Raw genomic sequence first — 26,194 nt, 5'->3', positions numbered from 1 at the left:
TGGAATTTATTAGACGTCTTTATTTCAAATAATGAGTATTTTTGTTGCAGCTTTGGCTGTGACTGCTGCAAATAATAATACATTTAGGGGTGTGAATGCATGAGGCGTAACATGTGTCATCTTCGCCTGGTTCTGCAGTCGTATATGGCTGGCTCAGCCTTGTTATCTAGCGCCATCTGCTGGTCACACATCCAGAAACCTGACAGGCGATATAGAGTTGTAGATGCCAATTACAGGAGTTGCCCATCGTTTGCCGGGAAGTTCTCTGATGCCAAACTGTTGCACATCAAGCAACGAGGCCCCCTATAGGTAGGGAAATAAAATACAGGACAGGGATGCTTAAAATGGACAAACCCTTTAAAACCCCTGCCAGTTTTGGGCCAAGTGATTTTTAAAAAATGTTTTTATTGTCGCCTTCCAAGAGCTATAACTTTTTTGCCATTGAAAAGCGTATTTTCAATGGAAAAAAGAATTTTTTTATTGGAATTTTTTACTTAATACATTTTTTTTTTTACTTTTTATAACCATTTAATAGTCCCACAAGGGGACTATAATAGACAATATTTCAATCACTTCTAAAACACATTGCACTAACATTCACCAGCAGGCTGCACCAAAAAGGAAACGCTGGAGGCAAGCCTGGGGCCTACACTAGGCCCTGGCCTGCTCGCAAATGAGGTCAAATGGAAGACAGAAGCAGTCCACTCCCTCTATAACCGTTGACATGCGGCAGGTGCCATTTCCAGAGGCATGTAAGAGGTTAAATGGCCCTGATGGGTGCTCCTGCCAATCCGGCATGTAAGAGGTTAAATGGCCCTGATGGGTGCTCCTGCCAATCCGAGTCGTTAGAGCAGGAGAGCCAAGGGAGACCCGTGCAGCACTTAGACTGGGCCATCGTAAAAAGGCAGCGATCCAGCCTAAAGCCCCTCAGTCACCTTGGAGGTCACTAAGGGGTTAAAGCTCGTTTCAGATGAGCGTATTCATTTCGGGAAACACGCTCCATGTATAAGGGGTTTGGGGGATTTATGTAACTAAAGGTTAATTGATAATTAAAAGTTCTGCTACTTTCTGATATATTTTACATTCCTCGTCCTCACCATTTTCAAGATCTCAGCTTACTGCCAGTCAGTCTCACAGCTGAGGGTCTGTTACAGTCTAGAGAATCTTCTGTGGTTTGTAAGTTTGCTACAATGTATCAGTGCAGGAAAAATGTATCGGCCTGGAGATAGCAGGCTGTTTAGATCTCGGAAGATGCCGTAGACTGGATACAACTGTAACAAACCCTCAGCTGTGAGAAGCATTAGATCAGGATGGGATTTCAGGATGTGTCCATTCACTGACTGCAGGCAGAGATCTTGAAAGTGGTGAGAAAATGACTAAAAGAATTATACACTTTTGCAGATGTGTATACAGCTCCTGTGTAACTTTCTAAGGGGCTTGATATTTCAGTGCTTTATCCTTTCATAATATTTGCTTGCTGTCAGTGAATGTAACTTTCTTATTCCAGACCTAGTCCTGCTCACAGGTCTTGAAATCCTTTCTTTCCTTCCAAGAACCGACACAGCTTGTCATTTTTAGAAAAGCCATGGTGACACATTTCATGACACTTCCCACGCAGTCCTGACCTCACTAACATCACCATATGAGAGAACAGGTCAGTGGGTCGCACAAGATCAGTGCATTCCTCTCCTGAAATACTCTGTGCTGCTGGGGGGAAACTTTCCAATTGTATCTGGTGGCTATGAGCCTGCAGACCCTCCATGACATGTTACAAGCTACATTGTATCTCTGTGCTGGATACATTTGAGTAAACCCTCACAGTTTTTTTTTTTTGCCTTCCTCTGGATCAACTTGCAGGAGAACAGGCTGAACTGGGTGGACGGAGGCTTTTTTCGGCCTTATGTGCTATGTTACTACTATGCAAACTGTACTTTAACCTTATGTCTGATGGACGACGGGGTGGGGGTTGGGGGGAGCGGACTCTGCACCGAAAGAGCCTTCTTTAACAGGAGCAGACAATGAAGTTTTCAATCCGATTCTCAATCTTACTGGTTGTGCTGGGAATTATCTACTTTTGGATGAAGATGGTGATGATGGCGCAGCGCTGGCAGGTGATGACTGGGCAGACAGGTGAGGATTCCGGGGCTCTGTGCATTGATACAATGTATATGCTGTGAAGAAGTGAACCTCTCCTGGACACCTGAGCTGGGATGAGTGACATCACCGCACTCAGCTCAGTGACATCACCGCACTCAGCTCAGTGACATCACCGCACTCAGCTCAGTGACATCACCACACTCAGCTCAGTGACATCACCGCACTCAGCTCAGTGACATCACCGCACTCAGCTCAGTGACATCACCGCACTCAGGCAGTGACATCACCGCACTAAGATGAATGACAATACAGTACTCAGCTCACTGACATCACTGCACTCAGATCACTGACATCACCGCACTCAGCTCACTGACATCACTGCACTCAGATCACTGACATCACCGCACTCACATCACTGACATCACTGCACTCAGCTCACTGACATCACCGCACTCAGATCACTGACATCACCGCACTCAGATCACTGACATCACCGCACTCAGATCACTGACATCACCGCACTCAGATCACTGACATCACCGCACTCAGATCACTGACATCACCGTACTCAGATCACTGACATCACCGTACTCAGATCACTGACATCACCGCACTCAGATCACTGACATCACCGCACTCAGATCACTGACATCACCGCACTCAGATCACTGACATCACCGCACTCAGATCACTGACATCACCGCACTCAGATCACTGACATCACCGCACTTAGATCACTGACATCACCGCACTCAGATCACTGACATCACCGCACTCACATCACTGACATCACCGCACTCACATCACTGACATCACCGCACTCACATCACTGACATCACCGCACTCAGATCACTGACATCACTGCACTCACATCACTGACATCACAGCACTCAGATCACTGACATCTCTGCACTCAGATCACTGACATCACTGCACTCAGATCACTGACATCACAGCACTCAGATCACTGAAATCTCTGCACTCAGATCACTGACATCACTGCACTCAGATCACTGACATCACCGCACTCAGGCAGTGACATCACCGCACTCAGATCACTGACATCACTGCACTCAGATCACTGACATCACTGCACTCAGATCACTGACATCACCGCACTCAGATCACTGACATCACCGCACTCAGATCACTGACATCACCGCACTCAGATCACTGACATCACCGTACTCAGCTCACTGACATCACTGCATTCAGATCACTGACATCACCGCACTCAGATCACTGACATCACCGCACTCACATCACTGACATCACCGCACTCAGGTCACTGACATCACCGCACTCAGCTCACTGACATCACTGCACTCAGATCACTGACATCACTGCACTCAGATCACTGACATCACTGCACTCAGATCACTGACATCACTGCACTCAGATCACTGACATCACCGCACTCAGATCACTGACATCACTGCACTCAGATCACTGACATCACTGCACTCAGCTCACTGACATCACTGCACTCAGATCACTGACATCACTGCACTCACATCACTGACATCACTGCACTCAGATCACTGACATCACTGCACTCAGATCACTGACATCACTGCACTCAGATCACTGACATCACCGCACTCAGCTCACTGACATCACCGCACTCAGATCACTGACATCACCGCACTCAGATCACTGACATCACCGCACTCAGCTCACTGACATCACCGCACTCAGCTCACTGACATCACCGCACTCAGATCACTGACATCACCGCACTCAGATCACTGACATCACTGCACTCAGATCACTGACATCACTGCACTCACATCACTGACATCACAGCACTCAGATCACTGACATCACCGCACTCAGATCACTGACATCACCGCACTCAGCTCACTGACATCACCGCACTCAGATCACTGACATCACCGCACTCAGATCACTGACATCACCGCACTCACATCACTGACATCACTGCACTCACATCACTGACATCACAGCACTCAGATCACTGACATCACCGCACTCAGATCACTGACATCACCGCACTCAGATCACTGACATCACCGCTCTCAGATCACTGACATCACCGCACTCACATATCACTGACATCACTGCACTAGATCAATGACCTCACTGCGCTCAGCTTGGTGACATCACTGAATACATTTTTTTTTTAAATGGTGTCCTCCTCGCCCACTTTACCTGACTTCGTGGAACGTGATTCATAAATCGGCACTTTTTATAAAAATGGTGTTGTATTTATAATTGCCATAGATACATTAATAAATCTGAATTCTGGTATTGCCCTCCGGTCACCATTAGGGGAAGCTCACTTCATACAGTTACCATTGAACTCAATTGCTGCAGTAAAATCCATTTGTGCTGGGTTCCCCCTAGTGGTGGCTGAAGGAAAATGCCATAGATCTATGTTGGGAAGCATGAGAAGAGGTTCGGTGCCGGACATTCTCTCCATTCTGTCTCACCCCCAGTCCCACACCAGTCACATGGTCTGTGTGCATGGGGTAATCATATCCGCCTGTCCTGACAGATCGTTACAATGTATCAGCGCAGTGCCTGGACTCCAAACTGATCCATTCTATCTGAACTGATACATTGAGGGCAGGAGATGCTGCCATCAGCTGCTGATGTGTTTAGACTGGATACAATTGTAACAAATTCTCAGCTGTGAGAAGTCCTAGATGTCAGTGTTCTGCACCTTGCATTTCTTCAGCTGTTATTAAACTACAACTCCCAACATGCCCTATTGGATACATTTGTAAACAGGATTCAGCTGTACAATGTACCAGTCACTCCTAGGCTGTAGATACAGCTGTGACAAACCCTCAGCTGTGAGAAGTTTTACATTTCACAATTCAGCTTCTTTACATAAAACTGGAAAACCCCTTAGGCCCCTTTCACACGAGCGTGATTTCCGCGCAGGTGCAATGCGTAAAGTGAACGCATTGCGCCCGCATTGAATCCGGACCCATTCATTTGAAATGGGTCTGTCTACATGAGCGGTTTTTTACGCATCACTTGTGCGCTGCGTGAAAATCGCAGCATGTTCTATATTCTACGTTTTTCACACAACGCAGGCCCCATAGAAGTGAATGGGGCTGCGTGAAAATCGCAAGCAAGTGCGGATGCGATGCGTTTTTCACGGATGGTTGCTAAGAGATGGTGTTTGTAAACATTCCGTTTTTTTAATCACACGCATCAATGCGCATTTCACCCGCGCAAAAAAGAACTGAACCACTGAACGCAATCGCAGACAAAACTGACTGCAATCTCTGGCAAAATGGTGCGAGTTTTCCTGAATGCACCCTGAACGCATCCGGACCTAATCCGGATCGTTTGTGTGCAAGGGGCCTTAAAGGGGTATTCTCATCTCAGACAATGGGGGCATATCGCTAGGGGACTCGCACCTATATCGAGAACGGAGCCCCGAAAGTGAAGGAGAGCGCACTGCGCATGCGCAGCTGCCCTCCATTCATTTCTATGGGGCAGCTGAAAATAGCCGAGCACTGGCTCGGCTATTGCTGTCTTCCCCAATAGAAATGAATGGGAGCAGGGGCCGCGCATGCGCATTGTGCTCTCCATTCATTTCTATGGGGCTGCCGAAAATAACCGAGCGCTGGGTCCTCTATTGCCGTCTGCCCCATAGAAATGAATGGGAGCATGGGCCGCGCATGCGCAGTGTGCTCTCCATTCATTTCTACGGGGCTGCCGAAAATAGCCGAGCGCTGGCTCCTCTATTGCCGTCTGCCCCATAGAAATGAATGGGAGCATGGGCCACGCATGCGCGGCGCGCTCCCATTCACTTCTATGGGAGAGGCGGGGATTAGCGCTTGGTGGTGGACGGACCCCGGCAAATCTGGGGTCCTCCAGATGAGAGACACTTATTGCACCTACAAGCAAATATCTTGAACTGTCCTGTTGGATCTGGGGCAGTTGGGGGTCACAGGAGCGACCTGAAGGCCCCCCCCCCCCCCCCCCCCCCATTTCTCTATGTGGCGCCCCCTTAGGTTCCAGTGTCTTGGTGTCCTGGTGAGAACTATTTTGACACCTCTTATTACAGAACGTGGCAGCCGTTGCACAACTCTGGCTCCGCTTTTCTCATCCTAGGAGGACGCAGAGTTCAGTGTGCCATGTCTGTGCCCTCATTAGTGCCACCTTCCTTTTCGGTATTACTGATGCCAATCTGACCCTATTCCAGAGCTCACATGTTCTGGGTCATGCTCTGGATGTCAGCAGAGCGGTGTCTTGAGAATAAGGCAGTGACATAACGCGGAAGGACAATATGTTATGGCACGTGAGGGTGACACATCAGCGGGTACACACAGTCAGCGCACTCGGTACACTGTGCCAGCATACCCACAGCCAGACAAAGACTGCCTGTACTCTGCGCTACTTGTTTCTGCAGGATACACATTCCTTAAAGGGCGAGGCGACTTTTTTTTTCTTCATGTATACAAATACTGTTTAGCCCATTGCAAAAATAATAGCACCCCTTCCCCCGCTCATGTATTTACTTTTAGCTGTGCCGTCCATAGGACTGTATGCAACTCAGCGTACTCCTCTGGACTGCAGCTACAGCTCAGCATAGCCCAGGCTTTAAGGGGGGGGGGGGGGTTCCTAGTATCTGGAAACACTCTTCCAAGTCATTCATAAGAAGCATTTTAAGAAAAAAAGCATAAAAAAATAAATTATTAGGAGCTGTATCATTTCCAATGCAGTGAGCTCCCCCTAGTGGTGGCTGCAGGAGAGCGGAAATGGTTTCCTGTAAGGGGGGAAACAGGGGCTTCTACATAGACTGGACCCTAGCCGACTGCCATTAACCCCTGCACCATCCCAAATCACCCAGTACGTTAGGTTAAGCAGGGTCACCAAATTCGCAAGAAATCTGCGTGTAACTCGTGGATATTTCTGCTGCAAATTACATCCAGTGTGGATTTACCCCAAGGGGTTCCAGAAGGTCCCTCTGCCCCAAAGGACGAGACCAGCATTATAAATGACCCATTGACAAATATGGAGGGTCCTTCTCGGCCTCCGCTTGCTTCCCTGGGAGGCACGTAGCGTAAGGCTAGGGCTAGACGGTGACATGTTGCGCAACAAAAACGATATTGCGACGTGTGAAGCGCGACAATTATTGGAATGATAGTCTATGGTGTTGCACTGGGACATGTGACATGCTGCAAAAAAAATCCAAATCCAAAGATATTTTGCAACTGTCATGTCGCATGTCCGACACCAAGGACTATGATTATAATAAATGTTGCGCGACATTGGTGCGGAATGAATGTCGCGCGACACATGTCACCATGTAACCCCCACCAATGCCCAGGCCCCTGATATAGATTATACGTACCACGCTCCAGGGCATCGCTCCTGATCCTCGCATGGCTGCCGCTGCATCTCTCACGCTAGGGAGGGGATCAGGAGCAACGCGAGTGCTGGGGAGCCGGGTAAGCATAACCTATATGAGGTGCCTGGGCATTGGGGGAGGGGCATTACAGCGGTTGGATAACCTCTTTAAGCTAGCCATGCACCTTAGGCCTTATGCACACGGCGGTTGTGCGGCCGTTCCGTACATTGCGGTCCTCAATACACGGGCAACATCCGTGCAGCAGGCCGGACCCATTCAACTTGATTGGTGTCTGCGATCCACATGCGAGGGTCCACGCCACAAAAAAGTAGTGCATGCAGAAAACCCTCGGAATCACACCGCAGTGCTTACGACGTGGGCTTCCGATCTCCCGGATTCACTTGAACGGGTCCGCATCCGTCAATGGCCGTGTGAATGAAGCCTTCTGTGTACGGGGGGTCTTCTGTATTCCCCCAGGCAGTAGATGTTGAGGGAAGGTCAGGATCCGCTGTTGGATCTCAGCCCTATCCTTTTTTTTCTTGGGGAGATAAGCCGAGCATGCATGTGTATAGGGGGATCGGGAGGGATCATTGCCCGCTATCTAATGGTTATGGCTGACTTCACACTGGAGGTTGTAACCGCCTCTGATTACACAATAGTCTGTAGTGATCTCTGTACAGTAGGAAGCGAGGACGGCGAGCGCATGACTCATGACGGGATGTCTCACCCCAGGACTGCAGTCTACCTAAGCACACGCTGTCTCTTTCATTCCCTGCACGTGAGAATGTTTTCTGCAGGAGAAACCTGATTTGACTGTCACTTCACGGGGAAGACTGGAAGCAGGAAACAGGGAAATCGTCACACCTAGAAAGTTACCGGGCGAGACAGAGACGAATCTGGAGCTTACTCAAGACGAAAATCAAATATTAAGGGTACATTCACATTTGCGGCAGAGGATTCCGTCAGGCAGTTCCGGCGACGGATCCGGCAATCCGGACGCAAACTGATGGATCTGGATGTCGATCCGTCTGACAAATGCATTGAAATACCGGATCCGTCTCTCCGGTATTACATTTTTTTGCCATTTTTAAAGGTCTGCGCATGCGCAGACCGGAAAGCTAGATCCATTTTGCCGGATCCGGCACTAATGCACTTCAATGTAAATTAATGCCGGTAAGTGATCAGTATTTTTGGCCGGAGAGAAAACTGCAGCATGCGGCGGTATTTTTTCCGCCCAAAAAAACGTAAGCGGGACTGAACTGATGCATCCTGAACGGATTGCTCTCCATTCAGAATGCATTAGGATAAAACTGATCAGTTCTCTTCCGGTATTGAGCCCCTAGGACGGAACTCAATGCCGGAAAACAAAAACGCTAGTGTGAAAGTACCGTAAAATCTTGTTTGTTTTTTAAACATAAGTAAAATTAAAAAAAGAAGAAAGAGCAAAAAAATGACATCATTTATACAATCATTTCCTAAAAAAAAAAAAAGTATTAAAGTTCTAATATTTCACTTCTAATATGCTTTCAGCTTGCTGTCAGTGAATGAGAGCATCCAGAACTCTGGAGACCTAATGCTTCTCACATGTGAGGCTTTGCAACAGTTGTATCCAGTGGAAAAGCCTCAATAACCAACAGCAAAAATCTCTCTCCCGTCCTGATCGTTTGCTACAATGTATCAGTGCGGATAAAATGGATCAGTCCAGTGCGGAGAGGATTGTGTAGACTGGGTACGTAAAGGGAACCTGTCACCGGGATTTTGTGTATAGAGCTGAGGACGTGGGTTGCTAGATGGCCGCTAGCACGTACGCAATACTCAGTCCCCATAGCTCTGTGTGCTTTTATTGTGTAAAAAAACCGATTTGATACATATGCAAATTAACCTGAGATGAGTCCTGTACGTGAGATGAGTCAGGGACAGGACTCATCTCAGGTTAATTTGCATATGTATCAAATCGGTTTTTTGACACAATAAAAGCACACAGAGCTATGGGGACTGGGTATTGCGGATGTGCTAGCGGCCATCTATAGCAACCCATGTCCTCAGCTCTATACACAAAATCCCGGTGACAGGTTCCAGCTGTGAGAGGTATTTTGTCTGTATAAGTTTTCAACCTCTAAGCACAAATTTATGTATTCTCTGGATTTGCCATAAGGACGCGCCATAAATGGGCGGCGGGGACGGGGATGATTGGCTTGCTCAATGAAGGTCACTTGACTTCCATTCTTCGGCTAGGGCTACATAGCAAAATGTGTCGCGCGACAAAAAGGGTCCAACTAGACGGCGACATTCGTGGCGTACCAATGTTGTGCAACATTTTATGTAATGATAGTCGATGGTGTTGCACTACGATATGCAACATGCTGCAAGGCAGTCGCACAGAAATCCAACTTGGGTGAGTTTAGATTGGTGTGATATGAATGCGCCGTGTAGCCTTAGCCTTCAAGCCGAGGCAGTGGACCACATGCAACGGTGGCCACGAAGGTGATTGCCTATCACCGCTAAAGTCTGAGAGTTACAAAAACATACGAGCTAGCGTAGATAAGTGCAGCCACCCCTCCATTTGGTTGCTTCCTACATGTGTGTGTGGGGGGGGGGGGGGTCAGAGGACCCTATTTTCCTGGGTGTTTTGGGGGCAGAGCAGCAGTGTAATGTTTCGTTTCTAAAGCCGTCCTACAACGGCAGCATCATCTTCCCCTCCTTACTTTCCAACTCTTTCAGCAGGACTCAGAGAAGAATCGAGGAGGACATCCGTAACCTTAGACTCCTTCCTTCATGTCCAACAACTAAGGAAGAGGCAACTAAGACATTTCTGTAACCGGTTTCCACATTTGCGAGCTTTGACCGCATCGGGCTCAGCAGAAGATCTTCTGTCCAGCATGACTGTAAGCCACAAGCTCATGACGCTTTACTGCAAACCAGCCGATGTGACCATTGATGGTTGGGAAGAGCTTGTACAAGCTGTGGACAGAAGATCTGATGTTACACTAAGGAACCCCCTACCTGTAGATGACAATGACACAGTTCCAGACCAGTTGGCCAAGTACAACCCAACCATGCTGGCCAAAATGCTTCGGACTTACACCAAGGTTCTCTTTGTTGTGGATCCATATGAAAGGCTCATAACCACCTACATGCAAGGCAACGCTGGGGAGGTCTCCTTCGAAGAGTTCATTGAGGACATTCTCTCGACAGAGCCCAGCGAAGAGGGCATCTCATCCAGCTCTGTCATCAGTTTGTGCTACCCTTGCTTTGTCCGATATGACTACATAGTGCTGCTCGATTTCCTCCAGGTGGAACTACCTCATCTACTGAGGAGAATCGGTTTGCCAGAGTCGGTGAAGCCGCCGCCACCAATAGACCGGAAGATCAAGATGACATCAAAGTGGCTCTTGGAAAACTTGCTCCGTGGTCTCGACCAGGAACAGCTCGAGCAGCTCTCTAAGCTCTACTCTTGGGACTTTGCTGCTTTCCCATTAGTTGGGAACAGGACAATGCACAAAACTGTGTCGCAATCATAATCTGGATTTTTATTTATTTTTCTCCAATTAAATTTATGTTGTTTTTTTATAGCCATTTTTTTTCTCCATAATGTTTTTATACATAATCATTTCACTAGGGGGTGAATACTTTTGCTACCCCCTTTTTATTGCTCCAGTGGATCTCAAATGAAAATTGAACACATCTGGCAGATAGTTTTGATGAACCTTCCTCTTCTAGTCTCTGTAGATTATCAAGAGGAGGGAGAGGAGTAACATATGACTGCAGGATCAGACTAATTGGGGTTTGTCATTGGTTTGTAGTGTGCAATCATCGAAACACATAGATCTGTATAGGAGCTGCATACACAATACGGTAAGATTTGTTTCTAATCTAGAAGAAATGCGCAGTTGCTTCAGATTCATTGTAACAATTAAACAATGGTTTTCCAAGGTGTATAGAGAACTCAATATTAAATCAAAGGGCAGGGAGCTCCCCCTGGTGGTGGCTGCAAACAGACAGAGGTTTATCATTTAACTTTGTGGCAGCAGGAGATTTGGAGCTCTGTTTCAGAAAACTGAAACTATATTAGAAAATCAGTTAGTACTGAATTTTGGACCTGAAAATAAAATGTTGTACATAGCTGGAAATACCCTTTAATTTTGGGGATTGTGCGGTACATGGTAGAATGATGTGTCAGGGCTTTCTCACCTGTACTGTATGAATGAGTCTGTGTCAGGTGAGAGCATAGCTGAGGTGTGACTGATGCATAAACAACCCAGGTACAAGCATGACTCATAAGTGTGCGCTATATTATACATGGGATGTAATACATGGGTTATGCATGTGACTCCAGATTAAGGTGTGGGTGAGTCATTAGCCTTTCTTCAGGTCAGTGGCACACTGGAGTAGGGTTATCATCAGCACTAGGCAAACCCATGCAGGTGCCAGGACCCAATGTGATTAAGCTGAAACCAAAGGTCCGCCAAAGAAAAGCTCATTGGCGCCCCCTGGTTACCAGACTGACCATTAAACAGGACATTTCACCGCATCACATCACCATAGTGGCATCAAGCTGATCTTCCGGCCGCCTGGACGATCTTATCGTAATGTGCTTAGACTAAGGCCTCATGCACACGACCGTTGTTTTATTCCGTGTCCGTTGTGCCATTTTTCGTGATTTTCTGCGGACCCATTGATTTTTCAATGGGTCCGTTGAAAACTCGGCTAATGCACCGTTTGCCATCCGCGTCCGTGATCCGTGGTTCCAGTCCGTCAAAAAAATATATTATTTTCGCGGAAAACGGTTCGCGGACCCATTCAAGTCAATGGGACCGCTAAAAAATGCGGAGGCACACAAGATTGTCATCCGCGTCCGCGCGTCCGCATCTGTTCTTTTCCTATCATTTGCATGGCAAACCTGTGTTTGACCTTTTTTTTACTTTCCTTTATGTCTGGTGGTCCTCCAAAAATAAAGGAAGACACACGGAAACAAAAACAGAAACGGATCACGGAACAACGGAACCCCATTTCGCGGAACGGAACACAACAACGGTCGTGTGCATGAGGCCTAATACTGTGAATAGAAGACAGGAGGAGGGGAGAGGAGGGAGAGGCAGCTGCAATTTCAATTTTTCGGTGTCTGAGACTGCATGCTGTGAGAAGGGAGAAGGCGCAGCAGGGAGGATCTGATTGTCTCAGAGTAGAATGAATGACGCACATCTTTCCAGCTGCCTATGGAGTCATTGTGACGTTGAAGGGGTATTCCGATATCATAAAGGGGGGCATATCGCCAGGAACCGCTCTTCGTCCAATCTGTTTAATTTAGTGTCTGGGAAGAAGAAGCTGGAAAAAAAATCAGGGAAGGCATTCACCACCAGACCAGAAATGTAAAGAGACGGTGACCACCGGTTATGATTACAAATTATATAATTACAAAAATGTTACATTATTGTTCAGCTACATATAAATATATTCCTAGTGGCATTTTGTAATTTTGTCTCCTTTCGAGATCCTGATTGAATTCTTGAAGAATATCTGACGGCAGCTCCTGCGTTAGCTCTGTCTTCGTGTAGATGTTCCTCCGGATATTACAGTTCTAGACTCTTACAGACCACGGCTTAAACGTTCCGGGTTCAGGAACCGGACACTGCAGGAAAACAACGCACATTTATTACTGGACACTAAGAGGCTGTACTTTCCATTGATGAATTTATTGCTTGGAAACCATCAGCAAGCAGGTATTATCACCGCTTTATTTTTATTTTTATTCTAGTTTTGTCTTCTGCTAATCGCTAGGCAGCCGGGCCTATTAACACATCAATGCCTGGTGCTAATTAACCCACGAATTTCTGAATACTCTGATTAACACGATATGGAAAACGTGAGCTGGGTATATAAGGCTTATGCAGGGGAGGAATTATCAGCAGGAAGTCATTATGTAAGGCCCCTTTCACACGAGTGAGTTTTCCGGGCGGGTGCAATGCGTGACGTGAACGCATAGCACCCGCACTGAATCCGAACCCATTTATTTCAATAGGTCTGTGTACATGAGCGTTTTTTTTTTTTTTCACGCATCAGTTCTGCGTTGTGTGAAAAATGCAGCATGTTCTATATTCTGCGTTTTTTCACGCAGCCCTGGCCCCATAGAAGTGAATGGGGCTTCAGTGAAAAACGCATTGCATCCGGAAGCAAGTGCGGATGCGATGCGTTTTTCGCTGATGGCGGCTAAGAGATGTTGTTTGTAAACATTCAGTTTTTTATCACGCGCGTGAAAAACCCATCAAAACGCATTTCACCCGCGCGGAAAAAACTGAACAACTGAACGCAATCGCAGACAAAGGCCTTATGCACACGACTGTAGTTATGGTCCGCATCCGAGCCGTAGTTTTTGCGGCTCGGATGCGGACCCATTCCCTTTAATGGGGCCGCAAAAGATGCGGACAGCACTCCGTGTGCTGTCCGCATCCGTTGCTCCGTTCCGAGGCCTCGCAAAAAAAATATAGCATTTCCTATTCTTGTCCGTTTTGCGGACAAGAATAGGCATGTCTACAATGGGCCGCCCGTTCTGTTCCGCAAATTGCGGAAGGCACACGGGCGGTTTCCGTTTTTTGCGGATTGGCGGTTTCGGTTTGCAAGCAGGGTGGTAGCAAGTACAGGTATATATCTCCCTTAATAAAATCGCATGAAAGGTCCTCTTTAAATAAATCATTATGTTTAAGATCTCTGCTTGCTGTCAGCAAACAGGAACATCCTTATTCACATCCAAACCTGTACAGACCTGATACTTCTCACAGCTGAGGGTTTTGCTATGATTGTATTGCAGTCTGAACGATCCCCTGTGAGATAAACAGCACTTTTTTTCCCTGTCCTGACAGTTTGCTACAATGTATCAGTGCAGGTAAAATGTATGAGCCTTGGAGTCCAGTCTGTTTAGCTCACAGAGTGTTGTCTAGACTGAATTCGATTGTAACAAACTCTCAGCTGTGAGAAGTATGAGGTGTAGTACTGGTTTTCTTCCACTGTGTGTAAAAATAAACGTTCCTATTTACAAACAGCAAGCAGAGATCTTGAAAATGCTGAGGAATTTAAACACAAAGCCTATTAGAAAGCAGCAAACCTTTTCAACTTGCATGAGAACTAAAGGCATTGGTCAGGAAGGGGTTAAAATCAATGAGCATAAAAAAAGCGCATCCCTTCATCGGCCCCTACCAGTTTGGTGAGCTGATCCACACAAGCGTTGCGGATCCTCTCCGGCGTGGCTGGACTGTCCAGTCTGAATATCCCGGTGATGCCGGACTCCGCTCTGGCCGACTTGATGGCATCTTTAATGGCGTAAAAAATGGAGGCCGACAAGAAGAGCGGAGGCTCGCCAACAGCCTGGATAGGAAATAGAACACAATGTAATAAAGTAATCATGAAAATGCCACATTGTATCATCTGCGTCATGTGATCAGCACCCTTCGAGGGTCAGACTGCGACCAGCGGCGTATCTCCCACACAGGGGAGGATTTGGCATTTCTGGGGCCCAAGCAAAGTTACTAAAGTTGCTAAGCTCCGCTCCCATCACACTGCTAAGGTGGTGACCCTTAGGCCCCTTGCAGACGAGCGCGACGGATTCGGTCCGGGTGCGCTCAGTGAAAAAGGCGCTTTTTCGCAAGCAAGTTCATTCAGTTTTGTCTGCGATTGCGTTCAGTGGTTCCGTTTTTATCGCGCGGGTGAAATGCGCATTGATGCGTTTTTCACGCGCGTGATAGAAAACTGAATGTTTACAAACAACATCTCTTAGCAACCATCAGTGAAAAACGCATCGCATCCGCACTTGCTTGCGGATGACATGCGTTTTTCACGCAGACCCATTCACTTCTATGGGGCCAGCGCTGTGTGAAAAACGCAGACTATAGAACATGCTGCGATTTTCACGCAACGCACAAGTGATGCGTGAAAAGCAACGCTCATGTGCGCAACCCCATAGAAATGAATGGGTCCGGATTCAGTGCGGGCGCAATGTGTTCGCATCACGCATTGCACCCGCGTGGAAAACTCGCTTGTCTGAAAGGGGCCTTATGTGCCACCCCCAGCACAGAATAATGCCCCCAATACAATATGGTGCCCCCAGTGTGCCCACAACACAATAGCATGCCCTGTTATGTGCCCCCCAAAAAATATGGTGCCCCCAGTGTGCCCACAACACAATAGCATGCCCTCTTATGTGCCCCCAGTACAATATGGTACCTCTTTATGTGCCCTCAACACAATATGGTGCCCTCTTATGTGGCCCTAACACATTAATTCCCCTTATTTGCCCGAACATATTATATGGTACCCGTTTATGTGCTCCTAACACAATATTGTGCCCCCCTTATGTACCACAACACAGAAAACTGCCCCTTATGATGCCTCTTACACAATATGGTGCCCCTGTATGTGTTTCCAAGACAATATGGTGATCCCAACAAAATATGATGCCCTCTTATGTGCCCCCAACACATAATTCCCCCTTATATGTCCCCAACACAATATGGTGTCCCTTTTAGTGTCTCCAAAATGAATCCCCACGTTCTCAGATCTTCTCCGTTCTGTCTGGAAGCAGTGACATCATTTCATCATGTCTGCAGCCTCAAATGACCAGTCGCATGGCACAGGCGGCTCCCTGCTTCACCCCTATATTCAACTGTATCAGCAACCTGAGGACATGTTGGCATTTGAAAGTGGTGCGGCTGCCAGGGTGCCCCCCTGATCTCTGGGTCGCCACACATTGTGATGGCCAAATCCGCCCCTGTTCCCACATGAGGCCTGGATTTGAACGGCTTCTCCTACTTCCCAACACATGGTTATCCGATTTTCCAGCAGCCACCACCAGGGGGAGCTCAGTCTATGGAGATTTTTACATAGCCCAATGAGTTCAATACTAGATGTGTAAATCCATGTGTAATGAGCTCCCCCTAGTGGTGGCTGCTAAAAGTAGTACATTTCCCAGGGCTCTCAATAAGGGACTTGGCCTATTTTGAGTTTTTGGATGTCCCAGCTTTCTTTAAAAAGTTCTTTTACTTTCAGTTTTTTTGCTTTTACTCTCTTACCTTGGATGAATAGATGGCTTTGCTGTTTGGACAGTCCCGAAGAAGGGACACATTGAATTCCGCTGGGATGTCGCCAAACGCTGGGATCTTGTACATCCCGGGGCCTCGTGTGTACAAGTTACCATCGGGGGAATACTTTAACTCTTCTAATGTGAAAAGGCCGATTCCTTGCACAAATGCACCTTCAACCTAAGAGCAGGACAGATTATAAATATATATATATATTGGATCTTATCCTAATGAGCTGCTGTAATCATGTATACTGAATGGTAACTGCATCCTTAAAGGGATATTCTACTTTTGAATTGAAAATAAAGCCACTTTCTATTATACTTCCTCTCCCGACTACTGTAGTAATGCTTGCTCTGGGAATATTGTGCTTGCTCTGGGAATATTGTGCTTGCTCTGGGAATATTGCGCTTGCTCTGGGACTATTGCGCTTGCTCTGGGAATATTGCGCTTGCTCTGGGAATATTGCGCTTGCTCTGGGAATATTGCGCTTGCTCTGGGAATACTGCGCTTGCTCTGGGAATACTGCGCTTGCTCTGGGAATATTGTGCTTGCTCTGGGATTATTGCGCTTGCTCTGGGAATATTGTGCTTGCTCTGGGAATATTGCGCTTGCTCTGGGAATATTGCGCTTGCTCTGGGATTATTGCGCTTGCTCTGGGAATATTGCGCTTGCTCTGGGAATATTGTGTTTGCTCTGGGAATATTGCGCTTGCTCTGGGAATATTGCGCTTGCTCTGGGAATATTGCGCTTGCTCTGGGACTATTGCGCTTGCTCTGCTATTAACCTCGGCAGATTAACCCTTCAGTAGATGGACTTCCTTTTATGTAACAAGAACACATTGATAAAAATGGAAACCACAGGAAGGGAAGTTCATTCACAGAAGAGCTAACTAGCTGATGCTACCATAGCAACCCCAGAGCAAGCACAATAGTCACATGACTGCAGCAGAAAAAGGAGAAATCCATATGTATTCATATATAACAAAAAATCTTTTTTTTATTTTTTTTTATTGCATCACCAGGTTTTGCATAAACCCTATGGAGGACATAGCAGTAGCGTCAGCCATGGATTGTGAGACGTTTATATTACTCACCTGCCCTATATCTATTGCCGGGTTAAGGCTTCTACCAACATCCATTACGATATCTGTACGCAGGTTCTGAAAAACAAAAAGTGAGACAGACGTTTAAAAAGTGTTTCCGATCGTTTCAGATTTGATTAAATTGAATTGATCCAAAATTTTGCATCAATTAAAGGGGTTGTCTAATGTTAGACATTGGCGGCATATCGTTAGGATGGATCACTTAGGTAGGGATCCCCCCTCTGGAACCCGCACCCATCTCCAGAACAGGACCAAGAAGCGAGAGTAGAGCGGCCATTCCTCCATTCATTTCTATAGGGCTGCCGAAAAAAGGCCGAGTGCTGGCTCGGCTATCTCCGGCAGTCCCATAGAAGTGAATGGAGAAGTGGCCGCACTTGCCTAGTGCGCTCCCCGTTCCTTTCTGTGGGGCTTCCAAAAAACCAATCTCGCTCGGTTATTTTCAGAACTCCCATAGAAATCAATAGAGAGCAAGCCGCCACGCATGCACGGTGCACTCTCCTGCACTTTCGGGGTCCGTTCTGGCTACAGGAGTTGGGACCCGCACCTATCTGACCTTAATGGCATATCGCAGCGATATGTCGCCAAAGTCTGAGATGAAACGACCACCTTTTTTTTCCAAATATATCTTCATAACATCCAGAGCTTAATTTTCTGATACGGACCTCCAAATCCCCTGCATAGACAAAAAAAATATAATCTTGTTCCCATCAGCCACCTCCAGAGGGAGCTCCCAAGCATCATGCATACAGATTTATTATTGAATTCATTAGGAGTTGTATAAATCCCTAGGAAGTGAGCTCCCCCTAGAGGTGACTGCAGGTAGCCAAGAATACACTGTAAAGGGATTTGTATGCTGTTATTAAAGGATAACCCCTCTCTGTATCCCTGCAGAAAAACTGGTTAGATGCCGGATTTTCCAAAATTTCAAGTTCTAGATTAATGGATTTGTATCTACTTTTGATTTTTTATATAATATTAAAATGTATTATACAATATTAATTGACTTATTATATTACATCCTGTCCTACCTTGTGATCACCAGTTAAACAGTCAATTTCAACTTCAGAACAAGCCACCCCGTAGCTGAAGTAGTGGCTGGGGTTCCCATGATAGGTCTGCGGGTCATAACCGATGCCTTCAGTCCTTGCATATAATAAAGATAGAACTTTAATAAAGTTTAATGAAGAAAAGTGGACACATGGATACACGTTCACTTACAAAAAAATACTGGTTCCCAACATATATGGCGTACCTGTAGAACCCGGTGGCTGAGAGGCTGACTCTGTCCTCGTAAGCAGATCTGATCTGGGACAGAAAGCAAGTGAAAACTTTTATCATATTTTACATTTCACTAGGAAAAAAATTGAAATATTGCATTTTTCATTTTGGCCACTAGGTGTCAGACTATTAATTGCAGGCATTTTCGTTTGTAAATCTGGAATCAGTCAATTTACAGCTGCTGTGATTTCAGCCGAAGGATATCCCGGGTAGGACTAAGTGTCTTGCTTTAGAGAAGAGGTTGCCCCCCTTGCTGTGTGACTAATAATTATTATGGATACATACCCAGCTTTCCCATGTCCCGGTGGGGTTTGATTTTTTGTACGGCTCCAACCTCTGCAGTAACGTCTGACATGCATTCTACAACAGATGAGAAGATCATGGACATGTAAACCATGTATTTGAGCCATTTGGACAACTGACGCTATCTGAGAGATCAGAGAATCTCAGGGCCACAGCCCTCCACCTAGAAACTTGTATAGGGCTCTGAATCTGAGCCCTTAATTGAATTATTTTTTTTTTTTTGCAGCCACCACTAGGGGGAGCTCACTGCATCCAGGTTGATAAAAATAAATGTCATTGCGTTCAATGGGGGCTGTGCCTGTTGCAACCACCAGGAGGTTATCTATACAGTATATATAAACTATATATATAGACAGTTGTATACACATCACCCCCTGGTGGAGGCAGCAGATGACTATTTAATGATGTTTGTTTGTTTTTTTTCACTTTAAAGCAATGATACGTTTTTTTTTTCTCGACCAGGCTGCGTTTCGATATCAGCCGCCCCCGCACAATCTGGTGTCTGGGAATTCCAGCGGCCATGAGTAAGCACAGTTGTAGTGAGATAAAGCATAAATAATGTATAGACATTTCTTGGTCCATAGCAAATCTATAAAAGGCCCCAATCTGGACACATGAAATGCGCAGCGACCACTCTAGGTCCTGCTACGAAAATGAGTTAGGATGTGACTGCATTAATTTGCATTGGTTTTAAGTTCCTGCGTGTAAATAGGATACAACCACAATGCTTATACCTAATGCAGCATCTACCACGAAAGCAGGGTACGTGACCACGGATCACGTGGCTTGTGATTGTCTTGCACTTAAATGCTTCCCCTATTTAATGTGCTACCTGCAGCCTCCACTAGGAGGAGCTCACAGCATATGGATTTATACAGCTCCCAATGAGTTCAATATTAGTTGGAAAAAAAAACTATATGCAGTGAGCTCCCCCTAGTGGTGGCTGTATACATCTAAATGCAGTGATCTCCCCCTAGACATAGCGGTATAAATCCATATACAGTGAGGTCCATCTAGTGGTGGCTGTATAAATCCATATGCATTGAGCACCCCCTAGTGGTGGTTGTATAAATCCATATACAATGAGCTCCCCCTAGTGGTGGTTGTATAAATCCATATGCAGTGATCTCCCCCTACTGGTGACTGTATAAATTCATATGCATTGAGCTCCCCCTTGTGGTGGCTGTAAAAACCATATGCATTGAGCACCCCCAGTGGTGGCTGCATAAATCCATATGCTGTGAGCATCCCCTGGTGGTGGCTGTATAAATCCATATGCAGTGAGCTCCCTCTAGTGGTGACTGTATAAATCCATATACAGTGAGCTCCCTCTAGTGGTGACTGTACAAATCCATATACAGTGAGCTCCCTCTAGTGGCGGCTGTATAAATCCATATACAGTGAGCTCCCTCTAGTGGTGGCTGTATAAATCCATATGCAGTGAGCTCCCTCTAGTGGTGGCTGTATAAATCCATATGCAGTGAGCTCCCTCTAGTGGTGGCTGTATAAATCCATATGCAGTGAGCTCCCTCTAGTGGCGGCTGTATAAATCCATATGCAGTGAGCTCCCTCTAGTGGTGGCTGTATAAATCCATATGCAGTGAGCTCCCTCTAGTGGTGGCTGTATAAATCCATATGCAGTGAGCTCCCTCTAGTGGTGGCTGCAGGCAGCCAGAATTATATAATGCAAACAAAGCCTCCTATAGATATATTATTACATTAACCTAACAAATGGAACAGTGGACAATGAAGGAGATGTAGTGCACCCCATGCTTTCTGTATAGATGTGGAGAAGATTCTTACATATATGGCCATTCCATTGAGGTCTGAACTAGCTGAGGCAGCCGTCGCAGACGAATTGGGAACGGTGTTGGTGCTGGTTTCACTGATATGGATTTTTGAGGTTGGTATTCCTAAAGCTTTACTGGCGACCTGTGAAAAAGAAATGAGATACGTATACAGACATATAGACGTAACGGTATGAGGTCAGGAGGGTCTCTCCATCTGTTCCCTTACATACAAAGGTTTGACAGATGGAAGGTAATATGATTGCAGGATCAGACTACACAGGGTTTATTTGTAGTCTGTAACCATGGAGACACATAGGTCTGCCTAGAAGCTGTATACTAAATATGCTGAATATTCTAATATCCTGTGTACCATTACCTGTACCATCTTTGTATGAAGCCCTTGACCCATTTCTGTTCCCCCATGAGTCAGGAGGACCGACCCGTCAGTGTACACGTGGACCAGGGCACCAGCCTATAAGAAATATATTGAAATGAAGGGAATGTGAAGAAATACAATGTGTCGGAGAAGAATGCAGAATAAAGGAGCAAGAACCTGATTGAGGAACATCAGTGTGAAGCTGATCCCATACTTAGTCGGGATGATTGAGATGCCCCTCTTCTTCCAGCGATGCTGCCTGTGAGAGGGCACAAGATATGGGCATCGCACATAAGATAGATATGAGATAGATAGATAGGTTTAGGTGGAAACCCTTCTGTCCTGTGTGGGGGCCTGGTTTGATCCTTGCTATGGGGGCCTTACTTCTCTATGTACGCCACTGGGTAGATAGATAGATAGATAGATAGATAGATAGATAGATAGATAGATAGATAGATAGATAGATAGATAGATAGATAGATAGATAGATAGATAGATAATAGATAGATAGATAATAGATAGATATGAGATAGATAGATAGATATGAGATAGATAGATAGATAGATAGATAGATAATAGAGAGATAATAGATAGATAATAGATAGATAGATATGAGATAGATAGATAGATAGATAGATAGATAGATAGATAGATAGATAGATATGAGATAGATAGATAGATAGATAGATAGATATGAGATAGATAGATAGATAGATAATAGATAGATAGATAGATAGATAGATAATAGATAGATAGATAGATAGATAGATATGAGATAGATAATAGATAGATAGATAGATAGATAGATAGATAGATAGATAGATAGATAGATAGATAATAGATAGATAGATAGATAGATAGATAGATAGATAGATAGATAGATAATAGATAGATACAGGTGTCTCTGGAGATGTTTCTGTTCCTCACTTGTTAAACTTTGCAATGGCGGTTCTCCTTTCGTGGTATGCAGAGTTCTTCAGACATTCGTCCCAGCAGCGGTGGACATTGAAAGATTCCAGCTTCTGACTGAAATGCGTAAGGTCTCCCTCCTGATACAAGTTCAGCTTCCGGACCTGTGTGCGGAAAGATGTGCTTTGATATCAGAATGTAAGAACAGGGAATTTGTATTGAGATAAAAAAAAAAAAAAAAAATGGCCGCTTTCTTCACTCTTGTGCTCTCAATACCGGAGCTGCAATACCAGAAATGGCCATGGTATAAGAGCGGCGCCTGCTGTGGTGTCCTGATTGCTCACAGCGGCGCTCACTGCACAGCGGGACCCAGAAGAAGCGGTGCAGTAAGTCCTCGATATGCAGTGCTGTCCGGAGCAAGCCAAGTAAGTGCATTTTTTATTTTTTAAATGTTTTATCTGAGATCTGATGGGGGCTGGGGATGCAATCTGAGGCCAAGTGGGGCTGGGGGGGGGGGGGGGGGAGGCAATCAGAGGCTGATAGGATCTGATTTGGGGTCTGATCTGAGTCTGATGGGAGCTGGGGGGGTTTGATCTGAGGGGCTGATAGGGGGCTGGGAGGGTCCGATCTGAGTCTTATGGAGGCTGGGGTTCTGATGGGGCAGATCTGAGTCTGATGGGGGCTGGGGGGGGGGCTGATCTGAGGGGCTGGGAGGGTCCGATCTGAGGCTGAGTAGGGCTGGGGGGTTCTGATTTGAGACTGATAGGGTCTGATTAGGGGTCTGATCTGAGTCTTATGGGGGCTGTGGGGTCCCATATGAGGCTGATTGGAGCTGGAAGTTTCAAACTGAGGTTGATTGGGGGTCTGATCTGAGTATGATGGGGGCTTTGGTGTCTGATGGAGGCTGGGGGTGTGTGATCCGAGGCTGATGACGGTTAACGGGTCTGACTGAGGCTCATGGCTGTTGGTCTGGTGAACAATGGGGGACTGATGAGGGTCTAATCTGAGGTCTGATGAAGAACGGGGGTCTGATTTGGGGGTCTGCTCTGAGGTCTAATGGAAAATCTTTTTTTTCTTATTTTCTCCTCCAAATCCTAGGTGCGTCTTATAGTCTGAAAAATAAGGTAGTAACTATAGTTATAACTTTTTCTTTATTTTATTTTTTATGTATTTTTTTATTTATTGATAATTTTTTTTACTTTTTATGTTTATGAACAAAATGTAATCAATCAACCTCTTCCTGCCACAGTCAGGATAATTCACTGTGACTGCAGGCTCGCAGTTAATTTTACAGCCAGCAGGTGGTGCTCTCACATCAAGAAGAGCGCATCCCTGCCCGCGTTTAGACTTTACATTGCGATGGATCGCTGCAACACCCTGTTATGGATCATGATGTAACCCAACACTTTTATAAATCGTGCGGTGGTAACGAAGTGGTTAAAGGATGTTAATGCAAACTGAAAAACTGATTTCATCTGGTTGTAGGATTGCCCTGGCGACGCAAGGAGATTTGTTGTTTTTTTATGAAAAAAAATGAGGGTCCTCCTGCTGTGACCTCAGCGATCAGCTGTAATGAACCCAGGAGCAATTGTTTAATTTCTCTGCAGCGCCTCCACGGGACAAATGAGGTATTACACAGTTCTCATTGAAATCAATGGGCTATTATTGTATTGCAGTGAGGGGTCTGATCCTCCAGAGCCAGACACACTTGGGGGTGGGGGTGGGCGAGCAACCAAACATCCTTGGAGCCACTTAGAAGTTTCTATCTCTGGAAAGTTCTAACCCAATGTTCAGAGAATGATATTCAATGGTGCTCAGATTAGACAGTAGTGCTAGATTTCCAGTGATGAAAGGTTCCAAGCAAGTCCAAGGGAAGGACCAGGAGGGACTAAGCTCAACGATTTCCATAGACCCGTCTGAAGGACACTGCAGTCTGAACTTCGCCCCTTGACTTTCATCTGTTTATTATGCCTTACAGAATATTTGTAGAACTTACATGTTCCGGCGGCAGTCCGCACGCCTCCGCTACGTCGCTCATCCAGGCTTCCGCCACCATCATTCCTTGTGGGCCACCAAAGCCTCGGAAAGCTGTGTTAGAGGGTAGGTGGGTCTTACACACGTATCCTGTGCCTCTGATGTTGGGGATTCTGTAAGCATTGTCCATGTGGAATAAACTTCGGTCAATTATCTGTCAAATTCAGAGAGTAAGGGAGGACTAAAGTATCTTCATAACCAGAAATAAATGCCTGCGCAGACACTGAGCAAGCGAGGAATGCTGGGAAACAACTGCTGAAAATGCAGAATAGTGAGTTCAGCTCTGGAGTATAATACAGGATGTAACTCAGGATCAGTACAGGATAAGTAATGTATGTACACAGTGACTGCACCAGCAGAATAGTGAGTGCAGCTCTGGAGTATAATACAGGATGTAACTCAGGATCAGTACAGGATAAGTAATGTATGTACACAGTGACTGCAACGGCAGAATAGTGAGTGCAGCTCTGGAGTATATAATACAGGATGTAACTCAGGATCAGTACAGGATAAGTAATGTAATGTATGTACACAGTGACTGCACCAGCAGAATAGCGAGTGCAGCTCTGGAGTATAATACAGGATATAACTCAGGATCAGTACAGGATAAGTAATGTAATGTATGTACACAGTGACTCCACCAGCAGAATAGTGACTGCAGCTCTGGAGTATAATACAGGATGTAACTCAGGATCATTACAGGATAAGTAATGTAATGTATGTACACAGTGACTGCACCAGCAGAATAGTGACTGCAGCTCTGGAGTATAATACAGGATGTAACTCAGGATCAGTACAGGATAAGTAATGTAATGTATGTACACAGTGACTCCACCAGCAGAATAGTGAGTGCAGCTCTGGAGTATAATACAGGATGTAACTCAGGATCAGTACAGGATAAGTAATGTATGTACACAGTGACTGCACCGGCAGAATAGCGAGTGCAGCTCTGGGGTATAATACAGGATGTAACTCAGGATCAGTACAGGATAAGTAATGTATGTACACAGTGACTGCACCAGCAGAATAGTGAGTGCAGCTCTGGAGTATAATACAGGATGTAACTCAGGATCAGTACAGGATAAGTAATGTATGGACACAGTGACTGCACCAGCAGAATAGTGACTGCAGCTCTGGAGTATAATACAGGATGTAACTCAGGATCAGTACAGGATAAGTAATGTAATGTATGTACACAGTGACTGCACCAGCAGAATAGTGAGTGCAGCTCTGGGGTATAATACAGGATGTAACTCAGGATCAGTACAGGATAAGTAATGTATGTACACAGTGACTTCACCAGCAGAATAGTGAGTGCAGCTCTGGAGTATAATACAGGATGTAACTGAGGATCAGTACAGGATAAGTAATGTATGTACACAGTGACTGCACCAGCAGAATAGTGAGTGCAGCTCTGGAGTATAATACAGGATGTAACTCAGGATCAGTACAGGATAAGTAATATAATGTATGTACACAGTGACTCCACCAGCAGAATAGTGAGCACAGCACTGGAGTATAATACAGGATGTAACCCAGGATCAGTACAGGATAAGTAATATAATGTATGTACACCAGCAGAATAGTGAGCACAGCTCTGGAGTATAATACAGGATGTAACTCAGGATCAGTACAGGATAAGTAATGTATGTACACAGTGACTCCACCAGCAGAATAGTGAGTGCAGCTCTGGAGTATAATACAGGATGTAACTCAGGATCAGTACAGGATAAGTAATGTAATGTATGTACACAGTGACTCCACCAGCAGAATAGTGAGTGCAGCTCTGGAGTATAATACAGGATGTAACTCAGGATCAGTACAGGATAAGTAATGTAATGTATGTACTCAGTGACTGCACCAGCAGAATAGTGAGTGCAGCTCTGGAGTATAATACAG

At 45.8% G+C, this 26,194-nt stretch overlaps 2 protein-coding genes across 6 annotated transcripts in view; one reads left to right on the top strand and one right to left on the bottom strand.

Moving 5' to 3' along the window:
* The first annotated feature begins 1,982 nt into the window (after positions 1–1,982).
* Positions 1,983–11,513, top strand: LOC120997542 (carbohydrate sulfotransferase 14-like). 2 transcript variants are annotated; one of them, XM_040427632.1, is made up of 2 exons: positions 1,983–2,130; positions 10,157–11,513. In XM_040427632.1, the coding sequence occupies exons 1-2, from the start codon at positions 2,019–2,021 to the stop codon at positions 10,951–10,953; spliced, it is 909 nt and encodes a 302-aa protein (XP_040283566.1). In that variant the 5' UTR covers positions 1,983–2,018; the 3' UTR covers positions 10,954–11,513. The 2 variants fall into 2 exon arrangements, with proteins under 2 accessions (XP_040283566.1, XP_040283565.1); XM_040427631.1 differs by having other exon boundaries at positions 10,154–11,513.
* Positions 11,514–12,818: 1,305 nt separating this feature from the next.
* XDH (xanthine dehydrogenase) overlaps positions 12,819–26,194 on the bottom strand; it is an 84,220-nt gene continuing 70,844 nt past the window's right edge. For 3 of the 4 annotated variants that reach the window (XM_040430599.1, XM_040430601.1, XM_040430602.1), the window contains 12 exons: positions 24,258–24,449; positions 22,280–22,425; positions 21,530–21,611; positions 21,353–21,448; positions 20,990–21,118; positions 19,169–19,243; positions 18,858–18,910; positions 18,634–18,748; positions 17,597–17,662; positions 16,492–16,680; positions 14,624–14,791; positions 12,820–13,061 (listed from right to left, as the gene is read on the bottom strand). In XM_040430599.1, coding sequence (XP_040286533.1) covers positions 13,011–13,061; positions 14,624–14,791; positions 16,492–16,680; positions 17,597–17,662; positions 18,634–18,748; positions 18,858–18,910; positions 19,169–19,243; positions 20,990–21,118; positions 21,353–21,448; positions 21,530–21,611; positions 22,280–22,425; positions 24,258–24,449 — 1,362 coding nt within the window. In that variant the 3' untranslated portion in view covers positions 12,820–13,010. Of the gene's footprint in view, positions 13,062–14,623; positions 14,792–16,491; positions 16,681–17,596; positions 17,663–18,633; positions 18,749–18,857; positions 18,911–19,168; positions 19,244–20,989; positions 21,119–21,352; positions 21,449–21,529; positions 21,612–22,279; positions 22,426–24,257; positions 24,450–26,194 lie in introns of all 4 variants that reach the window. The other variant, XM_040430600.1, reaches the window with a different exon arrangement.

This window comes from Bufo bufo, chromosome 4 (assembly GCF_905171765.1).
Source record: "Bufo bufo chromosome 4, aBufBuf1.1, whole genome shotgun sequence".
Classification (NCBI taxonomy): Eukaryota; Metazoa; Chordata; class Amphibia; order Anura; family Bufonidae; genus Bufo; species Bufo bufo.
This window is presented reverse-complemented; position numbering and strand designations above follow the sequence as displayed.